General features: G+C 44.0%; 1 protein-coding gene across 4 annotated transcripts in view; it reads left to right on the top strand.

Annotated features, from left to right (window-relative positions):
* The window catches only part of MEGF10 (multiple EGF like domains 10), a 181742-nt gene that overhangs the window by 129499 nt on the left and 25599 nt on the right, over window positions 1-26644 (top strand). For all 4 annotated transcript variants that reach the window (XM_032953472.2, XM_032953473.2, XM_032953471.2 and 1 more), the window contains exons 9-13: window positions 1156-1368; window positions 8731-8905; window positions 17263-17383; window positions 18581-18744; window positions 19869-19971. In XM_032953472.2, the coding sequence (XP_032809363.2) occupies window positions 1156-1368; window positions 8731-8905; window positions 17263-17383; window positions 18581-18744; window positions 19869-19971 (776 nt within the window). The remainder of the gene's footprint in view (window positions 1-1155; window positions 1369-8730; window positions 8906-17262; window positions 17384-18580; window positions 18745-19868; window positions 19972-26644) is intronic.

Genomic DNA, 26644 nt, shown 5'->3' with positions numbered 1-26644 from the left:
GACATACCTTGTGAATAGGAATATCTCATTTGCAATTGGGGAAAAACCTGGGACATACCTCGTGAATAGGAATATCTCATTTGCAATAGGGGAAAAACCTGGGACATACCTTGTGAATAGGAATATGACATTTGCAATAGCGGAAAAACCTGGGACATACCTTGTGAATAGGAATATCACATTTGCAATAGGGGAAAAACCTGGGGCATACCTTGTGAATAGGAATATGACATTTGCAATAGGGGAAAAACCTGAGACATACCTTGTGAATAGGAATATCTCATTTGCAATAGGGGAAAAACCTGGGACATACCTTGTGAATAGGAATATGTCATTTGCAATAGGGGGAAAAACCTGGGACATACCTTGTGAATAGGAATATCTCATTTGCAATAGGGGAAAAACCTGGGACATACCTTGTGAATAGGAATATGTCATTTGCAATACGGGGAAAAACCTGGGACATACCTTGTGAATAGGAATATCTCATTTACGATAGGGGGGGAAACCTGGGACATACCTTGTGAATAGGAATATCTCAATTGCAATAGGGAAAAAACCTGGGACATACCTTGTGAATAGGAATATCTCATTTTCAATAGGGGAAAAACCTGGGACATACCTTGTGAATAGGAATATCTCATTTGCAATTGGGGAAAAACCTGGGACATACCTCGTGAATAGGAATATCTCATTTGCAATTGGGGAAAAACCTGGGACATACCTTGTGAATAGGAATATGACATTTGCAATAGCGGAAAAACCTGGGACATACCTTGTGAATAGGAATATCTCATTTGCAATAGGGGAAAAACAACACACAAATGCATTGTCTTGAGTGGTATATTGCTACACAACTGTCAAAACAAACCGACTGTTAATGTTCCTAGAATACAATGCGTACAGATTTCCCAGGACGGCTTACTCAACACGAGAACAACCCTGGAGGGGGGGGGGGGGACCAGGCCAGGTGACAGAAGTGGCTGCAAGGCAGCAGGCACGATCCGCGCTCTCCGTCGTCACGCCGGACGTGCGCCCGATCTACGCTCGCTTCACGCAACGGGGCACCCGTGCCTCGTCGCTCTCGGCCCTCCCTCCCCTCCCTCCCTCCCTCCCGTGCCAACCCCCACCCCCCAAACCACCACCGCCACGCAGGTGCCAGGAAGAATGCCCCATCGGCCGCTACGGGCTGGGCTGCGGCAAGCGCTGCGACTGCGCGAACGGCGCCAAGTGCTACCACGTGAGCGGCGAGTGTCTGTGCGAGGCGGGCTTCACCGGCACGCGCTGCCAGGACCGCGTGTGCCACGACGGCTTCTACGGCATCGCGTGCAGCGAGATGTGCCCCTGCAACCCGGCCAACACGCTTAGGTGATCCAGCACCTACAATTATATATACCCCCCCCCCCCCCCCCACACACACACCCATCGCCTCCTGGATGGAGATGCACGCGGTGAAAGCTTGAGGAGGGAAATGCTCAACACACAGCCCAACCAAGAAACCCCGGACTTAGGTAAACATTTGGTATTCGCACCATTGTTCAGCTGATTATAGTGCAAGGCTTTCGCAGAGGCGCTATGTTCCACATAGTCCGTGGGCCTAAAGAAGTGGACGAGTCTGGGAAAACTGGGACAGGTGGGAACGTTAACTGTAATGCTCCACGTTTGAATACCCACTCTCTGTCTTGCCAAACGTAGCATTGGTGTCAGACGTGTAGTCCTGGAGTAGTGGGAAAATCCGACACGGGCATGTTCCACTTGCAGCATCAGACATCCTCACCACTGCATCACATATCCTCACCGCTGCATCACACATCCTCACCGCTGCATCACACATCCTCACTGCTGCATCACACATCCTCACCGCTGCATCACACATCCTCACTGCTGCATCACATATCCTCACCGCTGCATCACACATCCTCACCACTGCATCACACATCCTCACCACTGCATCACACATCCTCACCACTGCATCACACATCCTCACCGCTGCATCACACATCCTCACCGCTGCATCACACATCCTCACGGCTGCATCACACATCCTCACCGCTGCATCACACATCCTCACCACTGCATCACACATCCTCACCACTGCATCACACATCCTCACCACTGCAGCTATGGTCCCTGAGCCAGTGTAAATATACCGTGTTTCCAGTTCACTTTTTGTTATATTTATAGTTGTCTTGAGGACTTTTTTGAGGTGCTAGGGAGGGACGAGATCTGCCCAGCGTGCCGTAGCAAGGTGCATCATCACATAGCAGGACTGAGAGTGATGGCAGCGGCTTGGGGAGGCATTTAGCCAGCAGTGAATAGATCGTGGCTGATGATAATGAAGATGATGAACATATTTTATTGAGCCCAAGTAAATGCATTACAAACTCAATAATTTCTTGGGGGAAAACCAAATCACATTTGTCTGCATCTCATCAGAGCTACCGACAAAATAGTTGTAGTATATGACCTCTCTGATGCACATAGGCTGCTCAAGAAAACATAGTTAATCAGGGATGATATGTGGAATAGGAAATTCATCATTTGAATTTGTTTTTGTGACACTACTGGTTATGTTTTAGTACTACAAATGTATCCAGTGAAAACGGTAAAATAAATTTACAATATACTGTATGCGGGAGCCAACCCCTGATGTTAAATGTTTATTCGAATTTAAGTTCTTTTGAAAATGTATTGGATGGGTAAAAATGTGCACATGACCAGGATAAATATGTATATGTTCTGTTATATTTGTTAAATAAATGCGTGTTGGCATATAGGATGAAGTTGAATACCTTTTGAACCAAAACAAGCTACACACAACCAATTTGGACAAATTGGGAGGATACTGTTAAAATAGGTGCATTTACCAAGTTCATGAAATCAGTTGAATCTGTTAGAAATTATTAAATTTTTGGAAAATGGTAATTTTAATCGAAAAAAATTTGCAGGTTTTTCAGTGTTGGGTAAAAACAGGGCAATTTGGATCCAAACAAGTTAAGCTGTTTCTCCCATTTATTAATAAAAACCCAATTGACAGATTGCTGCTTGTTTCCAACTTAGTAAATAGCTTGGAAAAATTAGGATGCATTTCAGAAAAACTATTTTTTGCTAAATATCGTGCGTGAGATTACATAATAGTGTGCTGATATCATAGGCCAAATCTCATACCGATAAAAATTGCCAACGGCTAGTGAATAAATGTTTTTTTTTTATCTGGCCTCGTATAACTCAGACCACCTTCACAAAACAGATAATGAATCGCAATGCACGGTCACATCGTTAAATTAAGGACATCGGACTGACATACATCACGTGTGTATATATAATATAGACTGCAGCCATTCCTTTTGAGGCTTCTCGAATAAAAACCTGGCAGGCAGCTGTAGGCAAAGGTCGAGCTACCCTTCACCCTAAGCGGGCACAGAAACTGAACACTGTATTGCAATCGCGTATTAACATGTTGCACTTTCCCACTTGAATCCCAGTGAGGATTATTGCCACTGTGTTCCTGGAATATTTATGTGCTCATTTCTTTTGTTTTTGGGCATTAAAAAAGGCAGTATTTCCATTCCCCTGTACTTTTTGCTGTTTGCGTCTCCCCACAACCTTGAAAATTTAATCTAAATCTGGTAAAAGCCCAACTCAACACGGAGCAAAACTTTAAACAAATGGAATATGAAAAATGCAGCGTTTCTTATGGGTGAAAAAATACAAAGAAACGGGCTATTAAAAAGGATGTTTGACATTGTTAATCCCAAATCGTAGATTTCGTCAAGCCGCCCATAACATAGTTAAATGTTAAATGTTTCTGCATTGTCCCAGTTTTGACGCTGACGTGAGATGATTGATTTATGCTGTGGTGTAATTGTCATAATTCTTAATTAAAACGGGCTACAGCTGCTCGACGCACTAACAGTGCGTTATATTAAATTTTGACTTAAAACTTTCGTGACTGCAGGAATTCATACTCTTTGTTCTTTCGGTAAAGTCACGTGACTTTACCGAAAGAACCAATAATATAGTGCGTTATATTTCCCAGTTTGCACCCCAATTACACACTCACAACATGCACTACGCTACCACCTTTGAGCTATCACTGCTTGCATCTGCACTCTGCTATTCATTTGATTTAAGTGACAAAAGGCCAGATATTTTTTTCTTTATATGTCCCCTATCACCGAAGGTCAGCATGGAGAGGCTGCGCTCCACATTAGAATGTTTTAATTAATCTAACCCCGAGATCTTCGGTGGAATTGACAAGCTGTTGTTGCTGTAGCGGAAAAAAACTCGTACCGTGCTCGGAGTCCGCTCCCAGCAAAGACAAACGACTCCCCGAGCAGGATTTCTCCTTTTCCGAGACAAGGTGACGGGTCATGGGGCATAAGCAGTCCTTTTTCATTTGGCCTTAGCCCTACAGCTGTGTTGGAGGTCACAGGCTGCTTATGTGTGCTAATCAGATGATATACTGCAGTGTCTGGAAGAAGAAACTATTTATGTGTTGAATGGTGTCACTGCACGGAGCCTGCAAGGTGGTTCATTATCTGTTTCCCCCATCAAAAATTCCCCTTTAACCACCTTTGCTGTTTTTGCAATGAAATAGTTCGTTTTCCACAGTGTAATAATTTAGCGTGGCTCCGAATACACAAGAGATGGCAAATTGTGTTGTAATGTAAATGGTCATGTAATGGAATATGAGCAAAGATCAACTAATATTTAGCATTGCTCGTCCAAAAGAGAGATGGCAAATGAAGTATCCCTAATGTTGATTTATTAAATCGTGGCTGTAAGCAATAATAATTCTGTGACTGCTCATTACTTGTGGCTGCTATTGTCTGTACATAATTTCCAATGCAGACTATAGAGCAAACACAACGGGGAAACAACCATAATCTATAAGAGTCTGAGATGTACGTAAAAAAAAATATTATTCGAACGTTATATGCTGCCACTATCAAGCTACGAGCAGAGGCACTAATCATATAAATTGGCAGGCTTCAGTACAGCCTTGAAATGCATTGGCATACCAAGTGCTCGCGGTGGGGTTAATCGTACAAATACCGGCGGTCCACGGACGTCCAACGTGAAGCCGCCTCCACAGAAATGTGCCCATGAGGGACGCACGCAAGTTTGTGGTGCGCCCTCCTGCCCTCCGTAACACAAACCCAAACACAGTCGTACATTTCCATAATGCTGCATCCATCTGCGTAATGCACAAGTGTTTATTCTCAAAGCAATGTACCGGCTAACACTGGCAGCTCATTCCACATTCCTTGCCAAACAAATAACGGCAGGGAAAAAAGCGTAGAATTCAATCTCTCCTGAGCAGCATTATAAAACAGCACTATTGGGTTTTGTTGGTGTTTCCCTGGTGGCATTATTTACACAGGCCGCAGTGGAATGGCCCTGTTAATGAAATGGAATACTCTGGGGAGACTCCAAGAAAGCTTAGGCCCACAGAGCTATATGTAATAGCCAGGGATTGGCGATCTGGCCACAAAGAAAGCCCTCGCGAGCCACAGAAATGTGAATTGCCGCTATCACACAATGGCATTGTTAACCACAAGGCTTAAAAAAAGGAACTTGACTCTAATTAGAAAAGTCATGCAGCTTGGATTTTTTTTTCAAGCGAGAATTATCTGTGTAATGAGTATCATGATAAAAAAAACTCATGTACATACTAGTTTGTTTACATGTGCTACAACTTATATTCTTATATATATCTCCCTTCGGTTTCCTTCACCTTTAAATATAACAGCTAAAAGTGTTCATAAACAATATTCTGTTTTACATATATGGCAACAGTAGTTGAAATTATGAAGACAAATGTCATTTCACTCCACTGATAAATACACAATCACAGACTGCGTGGCACTTTGTGAACACGTGCACACAGAGCTGTGCGGGCGAGGTTACACGTGCAGCTGTGCCTGCCGATGCCTGCCCGCCTGAGCCCTCCCGTGAAGCCACCTCGAGCCAAGCCCGACGCTTGTTTACAGCGGCGCTGGGCCCCCCCCACCCCCCCGCTAACGACGCGTTTCCATCTCGCACAAGCTCCCCTTTATGCGCTGCGCGTGCGTGGCCCCAACATTGACAGGGGGCGACGATTGGGCAAAGCAGCCGCCTGCAGCTGTCTTTGGCGGCTCATGTCCAGGGCACCGCGCCCAGCGCCCCTGTGGAGGGAGGGTTGGGGTCGAGGGAGAGAGGGGGGGGGTGAAATTGGTGGAAAACAACCCCCCCCACCCCCCGTTGTTTTCCACGCATGAATTTGCCCCAGCGTCTCTGGCCATCACTTGCTGGGTATTCCGTTACTTTTTTTTCAGGAGAGTGTCCGAGTTGGCAGTGCATTGTGGTTTCATGTCTTCGCTGCAACTTCAGCGTTATTTCAAGGGCGATAAACAAAACTCACCGCTCTCTGGGGTGTCCGGGTCGTGTCGTTGGGCGCGATATACAATGGTTTGGCTCTGCGTGTTGAGAGCGTCTTTGGCCAACTGCGTCCAATTGGATCGAAACGTCGGGCATCATTCAGAAACAAAATACACCACAATCCGAAAGCACATCATAGAGCTCCACACAGCACAACTGCGAAAACCTGCACGCTAGTAAAAATCACCACATTCATCAAAAGCATTACGACGGCCCTGAATCAAAGAAAGCAGCGGACAGATTGATTGACCTTCTTTGGTTCTTTCGGTAAAGTCACGTAGAATGAGAATAAAATAATAATATAAAACAATAAAATTCTCACGACGTTTCGGCCACAACACAAGTGGCCTTCTTCAGGTGAAAGGAACAAACCTGTCGGGACGACAGTAGCTCTGACTTTACCGAAAGAACCAAAGAAGATGAATCCTTGCAGTCACGAAAGCTTTAAATCGAAAGATTGATTGACATGTAGATGGAGGTCGCATTTAACACTACAAGTTGCTGCAAGTGAGTCATTCTTGTCTGTTCTCTCTCCTCTAAAGAAGGGCCAATGCCCAAGATGTCAGCGCAGTGTATATTTTTTTGCGATGAGAGGCTGTTGATGAAGGTGGTGAATTATTTAGATTGTCGTTGTACAAGGCTGCCAACACAGTCTCAACTTTAAGTTTAATTTAGATTCATAGGAGGTTGGTTCTTTTTGCATGAATCTTTTGGAACTTCTCTCCCTTGTTTTTTTTGCGAAACAGGCCAGAGATATTCTTGTTTTTTTACATCTTTGAGCAGAATTTTTGGCATTCAGTGTGAAAGTGGAAAAGCGTAACTAAAGTTGTGTGTATTTATTACACATACGTCTTCCACTAATTAACACGCAGATGTGATTTTTTTTTTCTGGTCATGTATAGCTCTTTGTTAAATGCACTATTTATTTCTCGGGGTAGAATGGTTCGATAGCAAATAAGATTTTTGCTCTTAGCAATGCGGGGTCAACATTCCCCCCCCCTCCCCCCCACCCCCAAATTTAAATCCATTATTTTGTCCCATGGCTGTGGTGCGCAAAATGCTACAAAGGAGGCACTCCTTGAGAACGGAACTTAGCCTCCATCGCATTTCCTTGCGGGATCTACACCTCCAGCAATACTTTCTGCCCACGCGCTGCTGTCTTATATTACATCGACTAACCTCCAACGCAATGGACAATGGTCTCAATTGCAGCGGAGTAAAAGGGTCAAGGTGCTCACACCGCTGCTTGCGGATGGGCGACTAGAGAATACCCTCTGTCGTGTATTTGGCCTTCTCTTCACACGCTGGCCAGACGTCTTGCAAGTGGTGGGAGAACCCACACTTTATCCCAACCTGCAGATCGACCGCTTGTGGTGGTTGTACCCTTTTATATTGCTCGGTGGACAGAGGCAGTGGCGGGGGGAGGATTTGGGAGACCTGCATCGTTGTTTCAATCGCGGCGCCGGTTCGATCTCCCGGCGACCTCTGGATTGCGAGTCCAGTGTCCGAGGGATTGCACCAAGGCAACATCAGTGCATCGTAGAAACATGATTTAACCTGTTTTCGTAGCTCATTTTAAGACAGTCTTGAACATATTACAAAACAGGTAAGAAAAATACAAAAAAAGTCAAGTGTATTTTTTGTGTATGTTCGGTATTGTTTAGCAATTCAACCAGGAACGTATCACTGAGTATCAATAATCTTTTTCACGAGATCCCTACATTTCTATGTTCGGCTAAATGCATGTATCAGTTTTTATGCCATACAGGGGAGGGGAACACAACCAGAGCACCCAGAGAAGACCCCCACACACACACGGGGTGTGACGCTCAAGGTCCACACAGTTGAGTGTAAGATCCATTGACGTGCCACCATCTGGCTTCTTCACAGCCCAAGCCTTATAACAACCATTCATTCACCGACCAGGCTAAAAGTAGCTTTGCTTTATAAGTTTTACAAAAAAAAGGACTTAGTCAGGGTCATACCTTTGTGAAATTCAGGATAATGTGGTCTGTTGTGTGCCCTCTTTGTAAGAGTGCACGGCTGTGCATTGCCACCAAAGACCACACACTAACACGAGGCCATCCTTTTCTCTTGTGCTTCCCGCCACAAACATTGTCAAATAATAAAATAACTGACGCTGAATATTTTTTATTTGTTTCTCCTCACTCTGTCTGCACTTGCCGTGACCTCTCCGCGACCCTGAACCCTCCAACGGACGGACGCCCGCCCGCAAACCGACTTGCACTCCGCACGCACTGACGCACGTGCCCTCGACTCGCTGCTTCCCGATTCATGCGCACGCAGCTGCCACCCCATGTCAGGGGAGTGCACATGCAGGGTGGGCTGGGCCGGCCTCTACTGCAACGAGACCTGCTCGCCTGGCTTCTATGGGGAGGCCTGCGCCCAGGTGTGCTCCTGCCAGAATGGGGCCGACTGCCAGCACGTGACAGGCCGCTGCATGTGTGCGCCCGGATACAAGGTAAACGAGCATCCATGCCTCATACCCGTGATGTCATCTCCACCATGCCCCGTACTCGCACTGTCACCTCCACCATATACCATAGCCATGCTGTCATCTCCACCATGCTCCCTGCTCCCACCTCGTGCCAATTATGTGGCCCCAAAGAGTTGAGCCGTCTTTTGCCTTGAGGTTGTTTAAAGGCCCCTGACCTTGATTTTTGTTGTCAGCCTGTAACTTTTCCACTGCTGGGCAAAGTCCTGCCTCATTTTCTGTCATGGCTTCCTTTCCTTAGCGCCTCGGCTCAGATTTCTTGTCATATAGAACAGCTTCAGCTCCCTCGCCTGCTTCCTCTATATGCACACCACATTCACTGTGTACCAGGTCACTGGGTAAGTCAGCTGACAATGTGATTCGCTGTCAACGCAGCCAGCATTGCCCTTACGGGGTGGCACTCGAATACCTGTGTCTGCAACCTGCCCGTCTCAGTCCCGTAACGTGGATCTCGGTTTGCCATCTGTCCTGGTTTTCTCAGGCTCATCCTCCTTTTTGAGGTAACTATCGTAGGAAATCGGTAAGTATGCCTGGGACATTAAGCGTCAAAGTTTCGTCGTAATACTAATACAATACACCGCTCAAGAGAAATAATTTTCACGTAGTTCCCCCCTCTCACTGGTATTGTGTGATATTCTTCTTCTTTGCATTATATTTCTAGGTGTTTGTGCGCTAGAGGTGGCAAATCTCCATTGTATTCCAGTCACCGAAACCCCCACTTCCTGATTACACCTACAACATATTTTTGCAATATTCCATTCCAGACTTACACATCGTTGACCTCTCTTTAAATTATATTTGTTTGTAATCTAATTATGTAAAGTGTCTTGAGGTGCAGTTGAATTTGCTGTACGGATTTAAATTGTTGTTGTTTTCCTCAGCATTGCAACTGCCGTGCAATATTTTCTTTGATACTATGCTCCCTCTGATGCATTTAAATGCTCAATTAAAAAAAAATAGTTTGTGCAGAAAGGATTTTGTAAACAAGTGGCTGCAATGCATTACGTTCATGAAACATAAATAATGTGTCGAGTTATTTGATTTAGCTCGACAAAAAAATATATATACCACCGGAGATTTGAATGTAAAATGTTCGTTAGCGGCCCTTCTCTCTGTCAAGAGAAATGCATCGAAATGAAATGACCTTGTAGGTTGTGTCTAGCTTATAATAGTATTTAGATTGCTCAAGAGGGCAAACGGTAAAGGTGTCGCCCTGCCATTACACGCTCACGTCACTGCTGGCAGAAAGGAATTCGATAGAGGGAGCTCTAGAGAAGGCCCCTCCTGCAGAGTATTTTTGCCTACTCCTTCCACAGTGGCAAAACGTGTTGGGAAAAGGTACGAGTAGCCACATCCTCCTCTATCACACATTTCAAGACCTGCCGATCCACAAGTTGTGGTGTACCCATGTATATACCACCGGGTGGACACAAGCAGGGTGGATTTGAGAAACTTACACTGACACACCGGGACATTGAATCGGCGACCTCTGGATTATGTTTAGTTTGCTGTCTTTCCCCTGCATCTACGATTAGCCACGGTTGGTTACGTACAGCGCGAAAAAAAGTTCAACATACATCATACTATGTATCCTGTTTATTTACTTTTTACATTTCTTACAAAATAAAATCACAACTTGAAAACTCATAAACTGTAATGCCATGCTTTTCATATTCACATACACGATCCATTCAGATGTTGTACATGTACAATTTGCGTGATAAAAAAGCATACTACAATTAAAATTAGCTGCTAGTGCAAAACCCAGAATGCTAATCTACTTTGGTTAAAGCATATGTAATACATAATGCATTTAAGCAGGGTGTTAATGCGGCATTAATTAACTTTCCATTGCATAAATTTTTACCACCGGCACTCCATGAATAAAACAGCAACTGGATCGCTGCGAAAGTGCAATGTCTGTTGCTGTGTCACTGATCTGGAACTAAGAATAAGTATTTGGCAGCTTTGATTATGTTCAATTGAACGTACTCCAAAGATTTCAACAGCATTACTTATTAAAATGCATACTCTACGTGCACGTAACCCATTCAGTTCATTGTTCGATAGTGCATTCGTGTATGGCAGTGTCTCGCAACCTTTTTGATCTGGTTGACCCCCAAACAAGACCGATGTGGTGGGTGGGACACATGCAAAGAATAGTGGAGGGCAGGATTCTGAATCCAACATTGGAGCGCATTCAAAGGTTAGCAAGCAAGTGGAGACCTAGAGCCACGTGATGGGATGCTGTGAGAGAGGACCCTAAAGGTCCGGTACCAACTTTACAACAACTCCAGCACCTAGTGAAATTAAAGAAGCCCTAGCGAATTGCGGTGACATTCTAGGCATTGGCCATGATGACCTCTTGAACTTGCCCTTAAATCGACCTGAAATAACTGATGTATTGTAATGCGCGTACTCAATTTATAAAACTTTGCAGGGGTCTTTTCAGAATATTTTAATTTGCTCTTTTGTAGCGTGTTCAAGTAGCTGACCCATAATTATTTGCGTAACGTTTTCCAGTCCGCACACTCATGTGATTAGGTTTCCACTGCGTGGACAACTGGGAAACTTTGAATGCTTAATTCTTTATGTTGTGAATTCACTCTTCAGCACACCGGTGGGCTAAAGTAGTGGTGGAGGTTTACGGCACATTTATAAATAACGCGATCTAAACCAAAAAAACTTTATTATGCTTAATTCTTGCCATGTATTGCTTCATCATTCTCATTACACGGTTATGTTTGCATGACGGTAAAATGTAGGGGCGTGGAAACTTGGCCATGTGCGACTGCACTTCAATCCGAGCTGTCGCACGGTTATTTTGATTCTGAAGTTGAGCTGCAAACAAACAGCGCTGGTATTTAACCTTGGCAGTTAAATGCAAAATAAAATCCATTAAGGCTTGTGTGATATGCTCCGCGTCTGTTTTCTTCCCACCTCCTCCCACCCACCCTCCCCGCACTAATTTATTCACCATGTATAGTTGGGGGGGAGGGGGCTATTTTTTTTATATATACGCTTTTGAAATGCACCTCGCTTGTGTGTTCACAAGAAGCCCTAATAAGTATGCTGCATCTGTACGTCAGCATTAGCAAGCCACACTTTTGGCAGCAGAGACGGGCGACTCGGGGTGTGAATGTGGGAGACGGAGGGGGGTGTAAGGGGGTGGGGGGCTCACAAGCATAAGCTAAGCCAAGCCTGTCTCATTTGGCTAAGTTCGGGCATATTCCCGTTTCTGCTTGCAGCAAAAAAAGGAATTTGGTTCATATCTGTCAACCGCCGTAAAAGCCCCCAACCCCATTAAAATCCGCAGGCTTCCAAGGCATCCTCACTGAGCTGTTGTGAACTAATGGGGGCTAAGGAGCTGACGTTATTCACTTTAAACTTTGTATACACAACGCTGCTTGTTATCGAATCAATATGCTTACATAAGATTCTCCCTACGCTTGCACCAAGTTGTGGGAATGTTGATTGTTTTAAAAGTGGCAAAGGAAAAAAAAGGCATCAAACGTATCCATCAAAAACTGAGCTTAGCTCTCGATTTCTTCCGAGAATAGAGCGTTGAAACTTTACATCGACCAAAACCTCGCTATCACTTTGTGTCGAAAATGGAATTCTGTAAGAAGAAGAATCTTCTTCATCATCACCATCATTGTTATTCTCACCGGTACTTTTATCATCATCATCACCTCGGATGAGCACGGTTGGCGAAGTACGGCGCAAAAAACAGCTCAACATACATCATGATTTTGATTTAAAGCTTTCGTGACTGCAGGGATTCATGTTATTTGGGTCTTTCGGTAAAGTCACGTACATAGGTTCAAAGAAAATAAAATGAAAACTACGACGTTTCGATCGCAACACAATGATGACTACCGGTAAAGTCACGTAGAAGGGAAACAATAAAATAATATTCACATAATATTATTTATTGTTTTATATTTTCATTATTTTATTGTTTCCCTTCTACGTGACTTTACCGAAAGAACCAAGAATATACATCATGATCTTATATTTGAAAAACACCCACTGCTCGGTCCCAAAGGTATTGCGTCGCGCGTGTCACCTCTCTACGCGTGACGCCGAGTGGGGAGCAGAGGGCTCTTGCGTGAATGCGTAAATCATCTCGAGGCGTGAGGATGCAGGCCACAGCAACGCTCTCGTGCCCCTAATCAGCACGGGCAAGCCGCCTTCGCCCGCAGCCACCGCGCAGCTGTGAGGAATCGTCCACTCTCCGATATTGACACGTTTTGGCGCCCGGCGCAGGCTGGCGCACGCAAATGACATTCCGTGACGTTTCAGTCATTATCGCGGCTAACCTACATCTGTTGGGCCCTGTCACCCCCGGGGCTTTCTTTAATTAGTCATCGACGCGATTAGCGCCAATCATGTCACGTTGTCGTTGCTGGGTTCTGAAGGCAGGGATTTGTGTGCTTGCTTGACATTGCGCGCACACCCGCAAGGACGTTTTGTGGCCGGTAAACTTTGTGTGCGGTGTTACATTTCCAGTCCCGCACTCACAATCTTGCTCTTGAGATGTTAATTGCAGCGTGCAGCGCACCTGCTTTGCATGGCGAAACGGGTCGCCCGTGATTTAAAAAAAATGTTTTTACCTCCGAAAGTGAAACTTTCTACGTGCATCTGGCAACGTAATTCCACGTTGTCACGGTTCGCTTTTTTACGTGTTTGTAAACGTTGATGTACAAATTGTGGCCTGTGTTCACATACGACCCCACGCTTTGCTTAATGGTATATCGGTCAGTCTAAATGCAAAGTATGCTGTGAGCGTGGTGGAGAGAAGCAATGAAGGCTCATAGCACGACAATAACAGCAGCCGTAGCAGCTTTACAATGCAGTTTTAAATTAAATAAAACAATCACGAGTTATAATGGAACTGCAGCGGTAGGTATCAGTGGAAATGCTGTTATTTATATCGTTAGGTAATAAAGTTGCCACTGGTTATGGCTTTGGGGGGGAATTTTTTTCAGCAGCCACTACAGCAGACAATGGGGGGTGGAGGTGGGAGGGGGTGGCGACCAGACATTGGAGAGGGTAGGAAGAGGTGGGGCCGTTTCCCGCTGTTGGCATCAGCAACGAGTGATGGTTAACTGAACTGACAGCCTTAACCGTGGCAATCTGCCCCGCGTTCGATAGAGTGTCCGCCGCGTCCTCGCCGGACCGTGATTGAAACGTTACGGTCCGGGGCAGCGCTTGCGGTGATCTCCCTGATGTGCGCAATGTTATCGCCAGACAAACGTAACGCCGCTACAGGCATTACAGAAGGACGTTCAAGAGTGTGTGTGTGTGTTTAATAAACAGACAGAGAGCGTTATTTTTTTTAAACAAACGGATGTACATTTTGTGTGTAGAGTATTTACATGTATCCGTGCGAAGATACAACTTTGATTTATTTCGGTAAAGTCACGTAGGTAAAATAACGATTTTATTTTTCTACCTACGTGACTTTACCGAAAGAACCAAAGAGTATGGATTCCTGCAGTCACGAAAGCTTCAAATAAAGATTTTATTTCTTGTTTGTTTATTCGTTTCCGGTGACCTGGGCTGCCAAGCGTCTTACACGGTGTGCTTTGGCAAAAGAACTAGGGGTCATTTTGATTTATTGAGTTCTGCATGCAAACCAGAGTTCATTAACGTATGAACCCAAGCCCATTAATTGTAGCTCAGTAGCATGCAAAGCTTAACATATGTCACGCAGATCATCGTGGTTGTGTTGTACAGCTGTCAGAAACTGAATCAAAACATTTTATCAAGAAGCTCCCAACACACGGAGTGAAACGTCGTGCGTCGTGCCGGACGGACAACGTGGGATACAACCCGAAAACACACCGCAGTGCATCGCTTAACTTTTTTTTATTTTAGTCCTCGCCACATCCAAAACCTGCTGACATGCTTCTTATTTAAAATACCAAACAATGGCAGGTTCAGAGAATGTTGACAGGAATCAATGAAAATTGAGGATTGGCCACACATTTCGAACTACACACATGCTCACATGTTATATCAGATGTAGGGCACTGCTGGCAATACATGATTAGTTTCGTCACTTGACGAAACCATTTTTTTAAAGGTTAAGCTGTCTCATTTTCTTAAACCTAACCGATGAGTCAACTTGCGTTAAATTCGTAATGCATTTAAGTTCACGTGATTCTTTCATAATTCTAGTCATAGTTCAAGTGGAACTTGGATAACTGACGAGGACTGGTGATTTCAGTAGTTTACAAGTATCAGCATGAAAAGCCAAAGGGGCCGATGTGTAGGGCATTTGGTGTCCGTTTACAAAAAAAAACCCGTAAACCTCATTACAATCATCCGATTATTTCAGCCACTCAGCTGCCGGATGCCACCACAGAGTACTAATGAACTTCTGTTGGCGACCGTAAGTTCAGAGTCTTTTTCTCGAGGTGACTTTGAGACAGGCCGGGTTTTTTTTTCATGTAGTACATGCATCGGCAACGACCTTCCAAAGTTCTCACCCAAAAAAGAAAACTTTTGCAAAGGTGCCTGTTCAATGTAATCTGTTACATATTGCAGACTCGTGGCCCAAATAAGGTTTGATTTGCATCCGTTTATTTAATTATTTATTCCCACCTGTCTCAGACTTGTTAAAATAAACGTTCTTTGGTTGGGTTTTTTTTAATGTATGTATGTAATGTTTCTCGACAGTATCTGGAATTAAACAATCCCACCAGCAGTGTTGGCTCTGAAAAATGTTTTTTATCAAAAGAAGGGCAAACGGTTGACTACGTAGCGCTGTTGGCTACGTACGGTGCGAAAGAAGTTCAACATACACTCCCACATACAAACGCAAGCGCAGGCTTCCACCTCTCGATTTCACGCATTTTGCTTTCCCGCGCTATCTCAAGCAGTGGTGGGGGGTTGAAAAAAAAAAACACCCGCAACGTAATATTGGGAATTTTGCTGTCAGCTGTGGCTGTCCCCGTAACAGCCATCCCCAAGTGCATAATGCCCCCGTAGCGTTGGAGATAATGACTGCGCCACAGAAGCGTCGCCGCGGTTTTAAGTACGTCAAAAGTGCTAAGGTGGCTCTCCTGCACGTCTGTGGCTCTCCGACACTCATTATGCCGTGGGAAATCCCTCGAGTGTTCACTTTTATTAGCTAGTGGCAATTATGCAGGTGCTGCAATATCAGTTAATTGCTCTGGGCAAGCCGGCAAAGGCTCTGCTCAGTAAAGCATTGTGTGGCGAGCGTGCGACAAATTGCAGAGACAGTAATAAGACTTTTTTTTGAGCGACGTGTTTATGCCTGCAAAATAATTTACAGTGATCATTTGCTTCAAACCTAGAAGGTAACTTTATGTGCCTCTACTGAGGGGCTCTGGGTAATTATTTACTGCGATTGATTTTGTGGTTCAAATTATTACAGTACAAGAATTAATTTTAGACCTATATAAAACTGCTTTATACGAAGTATACAATGTCATAAATTTGATATTGAAAATGCATTACTTACATTAATGGTTTCTCAGATTGGCTTGGTTTGTTGTTCCGAAATTAGAGCAGAAAAATAAATTTTGCATCTCTATTTATTTTATTATAGTTTGTCATCAGCATCCACTTCATCACAACAAGCGGAGTGAAGAAATTCTTATTTCATGCACTAAGCACGAGTATGCCCAAATTAATGTTAAGAAAAGTAGTTGCGAGTGAACACGTGAGACAATGTTTGCGGTGTGTCCTGCTCAAGCTGGTATGGCAGCCAATTGAGAGGAACGTGTCTGCGAGGATGAATACCGTTGAGAATGAGCTGTGAGATAAGTTCATGTGCAGGAGTGATGCGGATTTCAGAATTGCAGAACCGTGAGGGGATGGTGATGGCGGTGAATACAAAAATAGCTGCTGATAATACATAATCACCATCATCAAAGGAAAAATGCAGTACAGTGGTGTTTTTTCTCTCATTAATGTATGTCTGGAACTACTTTGAGAAAGAGAGTAAGAGGAACACGTGGATTTAGGAACATTTGCAGGTTAATGGCATAATTCAAACGGTTATGAAAAGTAAGTGTGCTTGGGTAGGTCATGTTTCTGCAAGGGATGATGGACCATGGTTAAGAATAATGACAAAGTGTAAGCCAAGGAATTAAATACGCTTGAGAAGACGTCCACTGAGAAGGTGGCGGTGATGAAATCGGCTTGTTTGCTGGCGGTTTGTCGATTATTGCATTGCAGAATGATGAGAGATAACAGGAGCTTAGGGAGACCGTCATTCGGCAGAGGATTGACCAAGACTGATGATGATGAGTGATGAATATATGCCCTTGTGTTTGTTTGTGTACCAGGGTGTGGATTGCTCCCAGCCTTGTGACTCTGGTTCCTATGGAGCAAATTGCTCATCCTCCTGCACCTGCAGGAACAAAGGTGTCTGCTCACCCATGGATGGGTCGTGCATCTGTGGCAGTGGTGAGTGAACATGACGGACATCGCTTAAGCTACCTGCTATCACGAAAATTGTAATGAAGAAATTCTGTGAAACTGTGAAAGTGACCGATGGCTGTTTCGTAAGCAAAATCTAAATAAAACTAAATGCCCTTTATTCATCTTGGGAAACGTCAAAGAGTCCTAAAGCTCGTTTCCAAGAGGGTCATACTTTTGGATGTTTGGCATATTCAAACGTTAAGTGGGATACAGAAATAAATTGGGATTAAGCAGAAAAACCCCCACCCGTACGAGGACATAACAATCAAAACTCTGTAGAAATAGATTCAAGATTATGGTCATTGCTGTACTACTGCCATCTCTTGACCACCTAAAAGCCCAGGCACACCTCCAGATATTCCCAGACAACTTATCAAGTACCAAGAAGGCCCCAACTTAAGTTTCTTCCAATATTTACAGAGATTAGTTGCACGATCTAATGTGGCGTGGTAATTAGAAATTTTAATACGTACAGTCAAATGTTGAAATGCCACCATACAAATGTCAGCCCTGCACTTGCTTATTCACGCCATTGCTGGTGAAGGGACTCGACAAACGAGGAATCTGGAGAGCCCATTCAGATGGTAATTTTGGCCTATTCTTTCCTGCTGACCGGGCGTCTTGGTCAAGGCAGGGGTTACCCACGCTTTTTGCCACCCTGCGTGACCTGCCGATCGACTTACTTGGATGTCTTCATTTATGCTGCTGGATTGGACAAGCGGCAGGGGGAACTGAGAAACTTGGCCCATTGTTTCAGCTGCCGTGCTGGGAGGTGAAACTGAACCAGCTACCTCTGGACTGGGATATAAGTACAAAGGAATAAACTTGCGGGAAAAAATACTAAATAAATCGATTTAAACTTTTTATTTTATTAGATAAGGCCCACTGAGCTACATAGCTCTTTTTTCAGAAGCGACCTGGCCACAAATGATAGCTCAACGAAGTGGCTTATCATCCCTTGGAAATGTATAGCAACCAAATACTCTAAACGCGTGTTGATTCTAAATGTGGAGGGGAACACCGGAGGACCTGGAGAAGAATCCACGTGACCACGCGGGAGAGAGACACCACAAACTCCAAATATACAGCAGCAGGCATTAGGGTCGGCATCAAACCCACGACCTCCTGCATACCAGGCGAGCGAGTTAACATTTCGGCACCGTGACGATGCTGCGCATGCAGGGTGGCAGGGCGTGGACTGCTCCATCCCGTGCTCCAGCGGGACCTGGGGCCTTGCCTGCAACGCGTCGTGCTCCTGTGCCAACGGCGCGTCGTGCAGCCCGCTCACCGGGGAGTGCACCTGCAGCGCGGGCTGGCGTGGCGACCACTGCGACGTGCCGTGCCCTGTGAGCATGCTCGCCCTCTCCCCCACCGCGCACGCACACGAGTTCGGCGGTCTTGAAGATGAGATGAATGCAACAATGCCCACGTGTTTTTTTTTTAATGCGTTCCAACTCAGGCTGAAAGGGTTAATATATTCGCCTTCTGTCCATCTGTTTGTCCGTATGTCTTGTCTGTCCATCGGTCTGTCCGTGGGATTATGATGACTCTCGTAATTATGGTTAAGTATCAACTAAACTTTGCTATAATGTTGTGTTGCTACGAAGGACTTACCCGAGAGATAACCGGTAAAAAAATAATAAAAGCGTTGGCCAAAACTTGGAGACAAATCATGCATAAAGGATGATTGGCGAATTTACGAATTTCCCTGACCGCTCCTCATGCCAATAACTACGAAACTAAAATATTTTCTACGACAGACACAAGGCAGCACATAATTTTATACATGTGCATGCTTTATTATCTTCCTTGTTTGTCTTCACTCATGCTTTTTTTCATTTGAACCATCTATGATATTTTGATATGCTGGTGGTTTTAATGATGATAGCTTTGGGCATCTGCTGAGAACTGGTGTGCATTATTATTACAGGCGTTTGTCATGTGGCCCATTTTAATGGGTTATTGTTAAAATTATACCAATAGCATGAAATGAGTTTACTTATAATCCTGTACATATATAGCATTCAGGCATCAAATTGTTATTGTGACCCATCAAACTTAATTACAAGAATTACACATTCCATTCAAGAACTCTACATTTTTAAGTGCATCAGGATTAAACGTACGTAGATGTAGGCCATCATTTCACATTCTAAATTTACGTGTCTAATACATGAAATGCCATTTTCAACACAGCTTGTCATGATATTTTATGCGGAACGTCAGCGTTTCATGTTCTCTCTGACCGCCTGTAGCCGCCTAGTGCTGCGATGGCGTACACCGAGGGGAAAATGTGCAGGTGCGACTCCGCAAATCGCTCGCTCACGCTCACTGCCGGCGGCAGGGAGCTATGGAGAGAGCCCCTCTGGAGAGGGCATTGCGTGCGTACTCACCCGCGCCGGTGCAGGTGCCTTGCGTGGGCCACACTGAAGGATACGGTTTTTTGCTCGATTTGTTCTCCCTTCTCGAGGACGGGACGTTCGGACTGGGCTGTCAGGAGCGCTGTGACTGCAGCCACGCAGACGGCTGCGACGCGGAGACCGGCACCTGCCGCTGCCTGGCCGGCTGGACAGGTGCGTGGCCCGGCAAACATCGGCACAGACCCCCACGCCCTTCCCTGGTTCCCCCCGCGGGCATTGTGTGGCTCAGCTGTTCTTATTGTATTCGCCCGATTTGTAAGACGACCACCCGAAAGTTAGACGCACCCGGAAATTAAGACGCACAGAAAAACTTGTTTCCGGGGTCGAAACAATAATATATATGGCTGGTCACACGTGGAACAAAAAACGAAGACGTAGATCTCCCATATAGCCTTAACAAACTTTTGGGGCAAGTGCTGTTAGCAAACACCTATGAAAGCTGGCATGCCACGCGAGGCGGTGGGTGGCCAGCACCACGCCCGGCCAACTTCGTCTATCCAGTGGAGATGTTTACACACTTCACCAGTTACTAATGTGAGGCTGAGTCAACGTGGGGGAGGCCTAGGACGAGTTAAGATATACGTTACTCGTGTTGGCCGTGAGTGGGAATGTAACTCAGGTTGCCAGATGCATAGCGCAGTGCACACACCCACCACACATCCACACGTGCACACCAGGTAATAAGATGCACCCCCGGTAATAAAATGCACCCCCGAATTGTGTTTAAAATACCATAAAGTGGGGAAAAGTGTCTTTATATTCTGAGGAATCCCCTAAATCTTTTGCAGTGCTGTGATGAATTGAAATATTGTATCGATGTGCTTCGTTGAAGGGATTAATCGGTTAAAATTTAATTAATTTCAATCGTAATTGCCGAGTATGGGGCCCAAAAGCCCAAAATGCCAGGTGGTCAGCAACAAACTGCACTTTTGAAGGTGTCTTAGCTACAAAGTTAATACGTATTTTTATTTGGAAAATGTTATAGATACTTGGAAAAGGAGACGATGGGAGGGAATTCCAAAGCTGAGCAGTGCGATAAAAGAACAAGACAGAGCTTTGTTGTGACCTGAAGTGTGGTGGTTGAGTCGGTGAGTGAGTGGGGGGAATGAGTGAGTTGGTGAGTTAATGATTGAATTGGTGTGAGAGTGAATGGGGGGAATGAGTGAGTTGGTGAGGTAATGATTGAATTGGTGTGAGAGTGAATGGGGGGAATGAGTGAGTTGGTGAGTTAATGATTGAATTGGTGTGAGAGTGAATGGGGGGAATGAGTGAGTTGGTGAGTTAATGATTGAATTGGTGTGAGAGTGAGTGGGGGAGAATGAGTGAGTTGGTGAGTTAATGATTGAATTGGTGTGAGAGTTAGTTGGGGAGAATGAGTGAGTTGGTGAGTTAATGATTGAATTGGTGTGAGAGTGAGTGGGGGGAATCATTGAGTTGGTGAGTTAATGATTGAATTGGTGTGAGAGTGAGTTGGGGAGAATGAGTGAGTTGGTGAGTTAATGATTGAATTGGTGTGAGAGTGAGTTGGGGAGAATGATTGAGTTGGTGAGTTAATGATTGAATTGGTGTGAGAGTGAGTGGGGGGAATGAGTGAGTTGGTAAGTTAATGATTGGTGTGAGAGTGAATGGGGGGAATGAGTGAGTTGGTGAGTTAATGATTGAATTGGTGTGAGAGTGAATGGGGGGAATGAGTGAGTTGGTGAGTTAATGATTGAATTGGTGTGAGAGTGAGTGGGGGAGAATGAGTGAATTGGTGAGTTAATTATTGAATTGGTGTGAGAGTTAGTTGGGGAGAATGAGTGAGTTGGTGAGTTAATGATTGAATTGGTGTGAGAGTGAGTGGGGGGAATGATTGAGTTGGTGAGTTAATGATTGAATTGGTGTGAGAGTGAGTTGGGGAGAATGAGTGAGTTGGTGAGTTAATGATTGAATTGGTGTGAGAGTGAGTTGGGGAGAATGATTGAGTTGGTGAGTTAATGATTTAATTGGTGTGAGAGTGAGTGGGGGGAATGAGTGAGTCGGTAAGTTAATGATTGAATTGGTGTGAGAGTGAGTTGGGGAGAATTAGTGAGTTGGTGAGTTAATGATTGAATTAGTGTGAGAGTGAATGGGGGGAATGAGTGAGTTGGTGAGTTAATTATTTACTTGGTGTGAGAGTGAGTTGGGGAGAATGAGTGAGTTGGTGAGTTATTGATTGAATTAGTGTGAGAGTGAATGGGGGGGAATGAGTGAGTTGATGATTGAATTGGTGTGAGAGTGAGTTGGGGAGAATGAGTGAGTTGGTGAGTTAATGATTGAATTGGTGTGAGAGTGAGTTGGGGAATGAGTGAGTTGGTGAGTTAATTATGTAATTGGTGTGAGAGTAAGTGGGGGGAATGAGTGAGTTGGTGAGTTCATGATTGAATTGGTGTGAGAGTGAGTGGGGGGAATGAGTGAGTTGGTGAGTTAATGATTGAATTGGTGTGAGAGTGAGTTGGGGAGAATGATTGAGTTGGTGAGTTAATGATTGAATTGGTGTGAGAGTGAGTGGGGGAATAAGTGAGTTGGTGAGTTAATTATTTAATTGGTGTGAGAGTGAGTGGGGGGAATGAGTGAGTTGGTGAGTTACTGATTGAATTGGTGTAAGAGTGAGTGGGGGGAATGAGTGAGTTGGTGAGTTAATGATTGAATTGGTGTGAAAGTGAGTTGGGGAGAATGATTGAGTTGGTGAGTTAATGATTGAATTGGTGTGAGAGTGAGTGGGGAGAATAATTGAGTTGGTGAGTTAATGATTGAATTAGTGTGAGAGTGAATGGGGAGAATGATTGAGTTGGTGTGTTAATTATTTAATTGGTGTGAGAGTGAGTGGGGGAATGAGTGAGTTGGTGTGTTAATTATTTAATTGGTGTGAGAGTGAGTGGGGGCAATGAGTGAGTTGGTGAGTTAATGATTTAATTGGTGTGAGAGTGAGTGGGGGGAATGAGTGAGTTGGTGAGTTAATGATTGAATTGGTGTGAGAGTGAGTTGGGGAGAATGATTGAGTTGGTGAGTTAATGATTGAATTGTTGTGAGAGTGAGTGGGGAGAATGATTAAGTTGGTGTGTTAACTATTTAATTGGTGTGAGAGTGAGTGGGGGAATGAGTGAGTCGGTGAATTAATGATTGAATTGGTGTGAGAGTGAATGGGGTAATGAGTGAGTTGGTGAGTTCATGATTGAATTGGTGTGAGAGTGAGTTGGGGAGAATGATTGAGATGGTGAGTTAATGATTGAATTGGTGTGAGAGTGAGTGGTGGGAATGAGTGAGTTGGTGATTTAATGATTTAATTGGTGAAAGTGAGTGGGGGGAATGAGTGAGTTGGTGAGTTAATGATTGAATTGGTGTGAGAGTGAGTTGGGGAGCATGAGTGAGTTGGTGAGTTAATGATTGAATTGGTGTGAGAGTGAGTGGGGAGAATGATTAAGTTGGTGTGTTAACTATTTAATTGGTGTGAGAGTGAGTGGGGGAATGAGTGAGTCGGTGAATTAATGATTGAATTGGTGTGAGAGTGAGTGGGGTAATGAGTGAGTTGGTGAGTTAATGATTGAATTGGTGTGAGAGTGAGTTGGGGAGAATGATTGAGATGGTGAGTTAATGATTGAATTGGTGTGAGAGTGAGTGGAGGGAATGAGTGAGTTGGTGATTTAATGATTTAATTGGTGAAAGTGAGTGGGGGGAATGAGTGAGTTGGTGAGTTAATGATTGAATTGGTGTGAGAGTGAGTTGGGGAGCATGAGTGAGTTGGTGAGTTAATGATTGAATTGGTGTGAGAGTGAGTGGGGAGAATGATTAAGTTGGTGTGTTAACTATTTCATTGGTGTGAGAGTGAGTGGGGGAATGAGTGAGTCGGTGAATTAATGATTGAATTGGTGTGAGAGTGAGTGGGGGTAATGAGTGAGTTGGTGAGTTAATGATTGAATTGGTGTGAGAGTGAGTTGGGGAGAATGATTGAGATGGTGAGTTAATGATTGAATTGGTGTGAGAGTGAGTGGGGAGAATGATTAAGTTGGTGTGTTAACTATTTCATTGGTGTGAGAGTGAGTGGGGGAATGAGTGAGTCGGTGAATTAATGATTGAATTGGTGTGAGAGTGAGTGGGGGTAATGAGTGAGTTGGTGAGTTAATGATTGAATTGGTGTGAGAGTGAGTTGGGGAGAATGATTGAGATGGTGAGTTAATGATTGAATTGGTGTGAGAGTGAGTGGAGGGAATGAGTGAGTTGGTGATTTAATGATTTAATTGGTGAAAGTGAGTGGGGGGAATGAGTGAGTTGGTGAGTTAATGATTGAATTGGTGTGAGAGTGAGTTGGGGAGCATGAGTGAGTTGGTGAGTTAATGATTGAATTGGTGTGAGAGTGAGTGGGGAGAATGATTAAGTTGGTGTGTTAACTATTTCATTGGTGTGAGAGTGAGTGGGGGAATGAGTGAGTCGGTGAATTAATGATTGAATTGGTGTGAGAGTGAGTTGGGGAGCATGATTGAGTTGGTGAGTTAATGATTGAATTGATGTTAGAGTGAGTTGGGGAGAATGATTGAGATGGTGAGTTAATGATTGAATTGGTGTGAGAGTGAGTGGGGAGAATGATTGAGATGGTGTGTTAATTATTTAATTGGTGTGAGAGTGAGTGGGGAGAATGATTGAGTTGTGGTGTGTTAATTATTTAATTGGTGTGAGAGTGAGTGTGTCAATGACTGAATGGGTGAGGGCGCAGGGAGGAGAGTGATTAAGTATGGTGAGTGTGTTGTTGTGAATGACCTGCAGTGTGGTGGTTAAACACGGTATGGATGAGACGACACTCGTAAATTGAGTCCTCAACATGGGTGAAGGAACAAGAAATAAAGTTCATGTTGAAAAATATAATTGGCCAGAACACTGTTAAAGTGCTGTGGTGAATTTAAATATTGACGAATTTAAGTTGAATTGGTTTTGTAAGAACTAAAACAATAATAGCCTTTAATTTAATTAGTAAATGAATTTGTTAAAAGTATTTCCCCTCATCAAACAACAGTGGGATAGAGCGCATGTCCATGTGTGACCCAGAGCCAACAGCTGTCTATCAATGCAGTATCACTGATGTAATAGACCACTGAGAGATAATAAATTAACTATATGGAAGTAAACATATTCATAGTAATTTGACTGAAATTATGAAGTGTTTACTAAAAATGATTATGGCATTCCCACATTAATATACAAATATTAGTTGAGATATTTTGACATTTCAATAAAATAGATTTAGTTTATTTAATGACCATTTTTTTTGTGATAATAGAGAATGGTATAAATGAGTGACATTCGAGTGCTGTAGGGAGCCGGACTATCTAACCCATACGCAAGCGTACGCATTTGGGTAAACCCCCCTCCCCCCTCCATGCGTAGTACTAAAAGGTTGGCCCCTAGTTGCATACGTGGTGAATTAAAATAACAATTTAAAAGATAACGGTCACTGTTTTACCGCGGTCCCTTTAAAGTGGAGCCGCCAACAAGCCGTTGTTATTTTTGTTCAATCACCTTAACCATCGACTGCACCAGCGCAGTTTGTGTGCACTCACAAAACCTGCAGTGGGGCTTCATAAATCTGTCACTGGATTTTATCATAATATCCACCATCTAGGAGGCCTGCTCAATGCGATTGTTCATTTCTTTCTTTCTTTGTGGCAAAGAACAAAGCCATATGGGCTGGCCACACCGCACATTATATTCCCCGCCACTTGTTCTCCTAATACAACTTTCTGGAACGAAAGGCGTGAGCAAAGAGATCCCCGGTCAGAGTCCGTGCACGTCTCTTGCTCACCGCGCCTGGCGTCCGAGCACAATGCTGTGCCTGTGTGGCCCCAAGTTGTTTTTGCGCAAATGTCTCTTTCTTAGACGCTTAGCGAAACAAAAACACACTGGATGATTATTTATTAATTACTCCTTTTATTTAGAGTTCACGCCACGCACATTTTGCCACGTTTTGCTAATTCGACCCTTAATTGATATACTTGTTTTTTGTTGTTGAGCAAGTGAAAAGGATGTTTTATTCAGGAGCACTCATGTTGCTCGTTAATGAGCTATTTAATTAGCCGGTAAGTTAGATTAATTAATAATGTAATGTCCACGCATAATGAGATACTTAATTTTAATAATATTATCGTTGCTGTAGTGGTGGCTGCAGTCATATTCTGCCCTCCTGTGGACAAACAGCATAATGTATTGCAATGTGTATAACGGCACAAAGCTCATGACACATTCATGTCCAGTATAGTATAAAATGAGTACCACTTTGTGGCGGTCAACAGTGGTTGTCCTGTGGATAGACTTGCCCCTGCCATAGGAACATGTATTTCTTTACCACTGGCTCAGGGCTCTGAAAAGTGGATGAGTATCACCTAATTTTCTTGTAAATTTGATCAAAAAAAATATCTTGTGATCTGTTGAATACTTATTTTATGATATACGAGGGATGAGTTTTAGGATTTATAAATGATTACAAAAAAAATGAAGTTTTACGTTTTCAAAAAGAAATGCCAGATATTTGTTCGTCTTTTTCGGATTATTTACTCTAATAACATTTAACATGTCTTCACACATCACCCGACGGCACGTGACGCCACTTTCGGTTGCAAAAAGTGCCGTCAAACAAAATCCATTGTTGTACTTTACTAGGCCTCCATGTCTATACTCCGCACCTTCACCAACCCCCTATTAACCAATGTAGTGAATAGTCAAATAACCCCCATGATCAGAATAGTGTGCGGAGGCATCGCCAACCAGCTGTGGATTGACAAGAGAGCTGTCCGCATACTTAGTATCCAGAAGGCTAATT

The sequence above is a fragment of the Petromyzon marinus genome, chromosome 13, assembly GCF_048934315.1.
Source record: "Petromyzon marinus isolate PM22_M1 ecotype Great Lakes invasive population chromosome 13, UKy_Petmar_22M1.pri1.0, whole genome shotgun sequence".
NCBI lineage: Eukaryota > Metazoa > Chordata > Hyperoartia > Petromyzontiformes > Petromyzontidae > Petromyzon > Petromyzon marinus.
The sequence above is the reverse complement of the archived record's forward strand: the minus strand, read 5'-3'. Positions and strand labels throughout refer to the sequence as shown.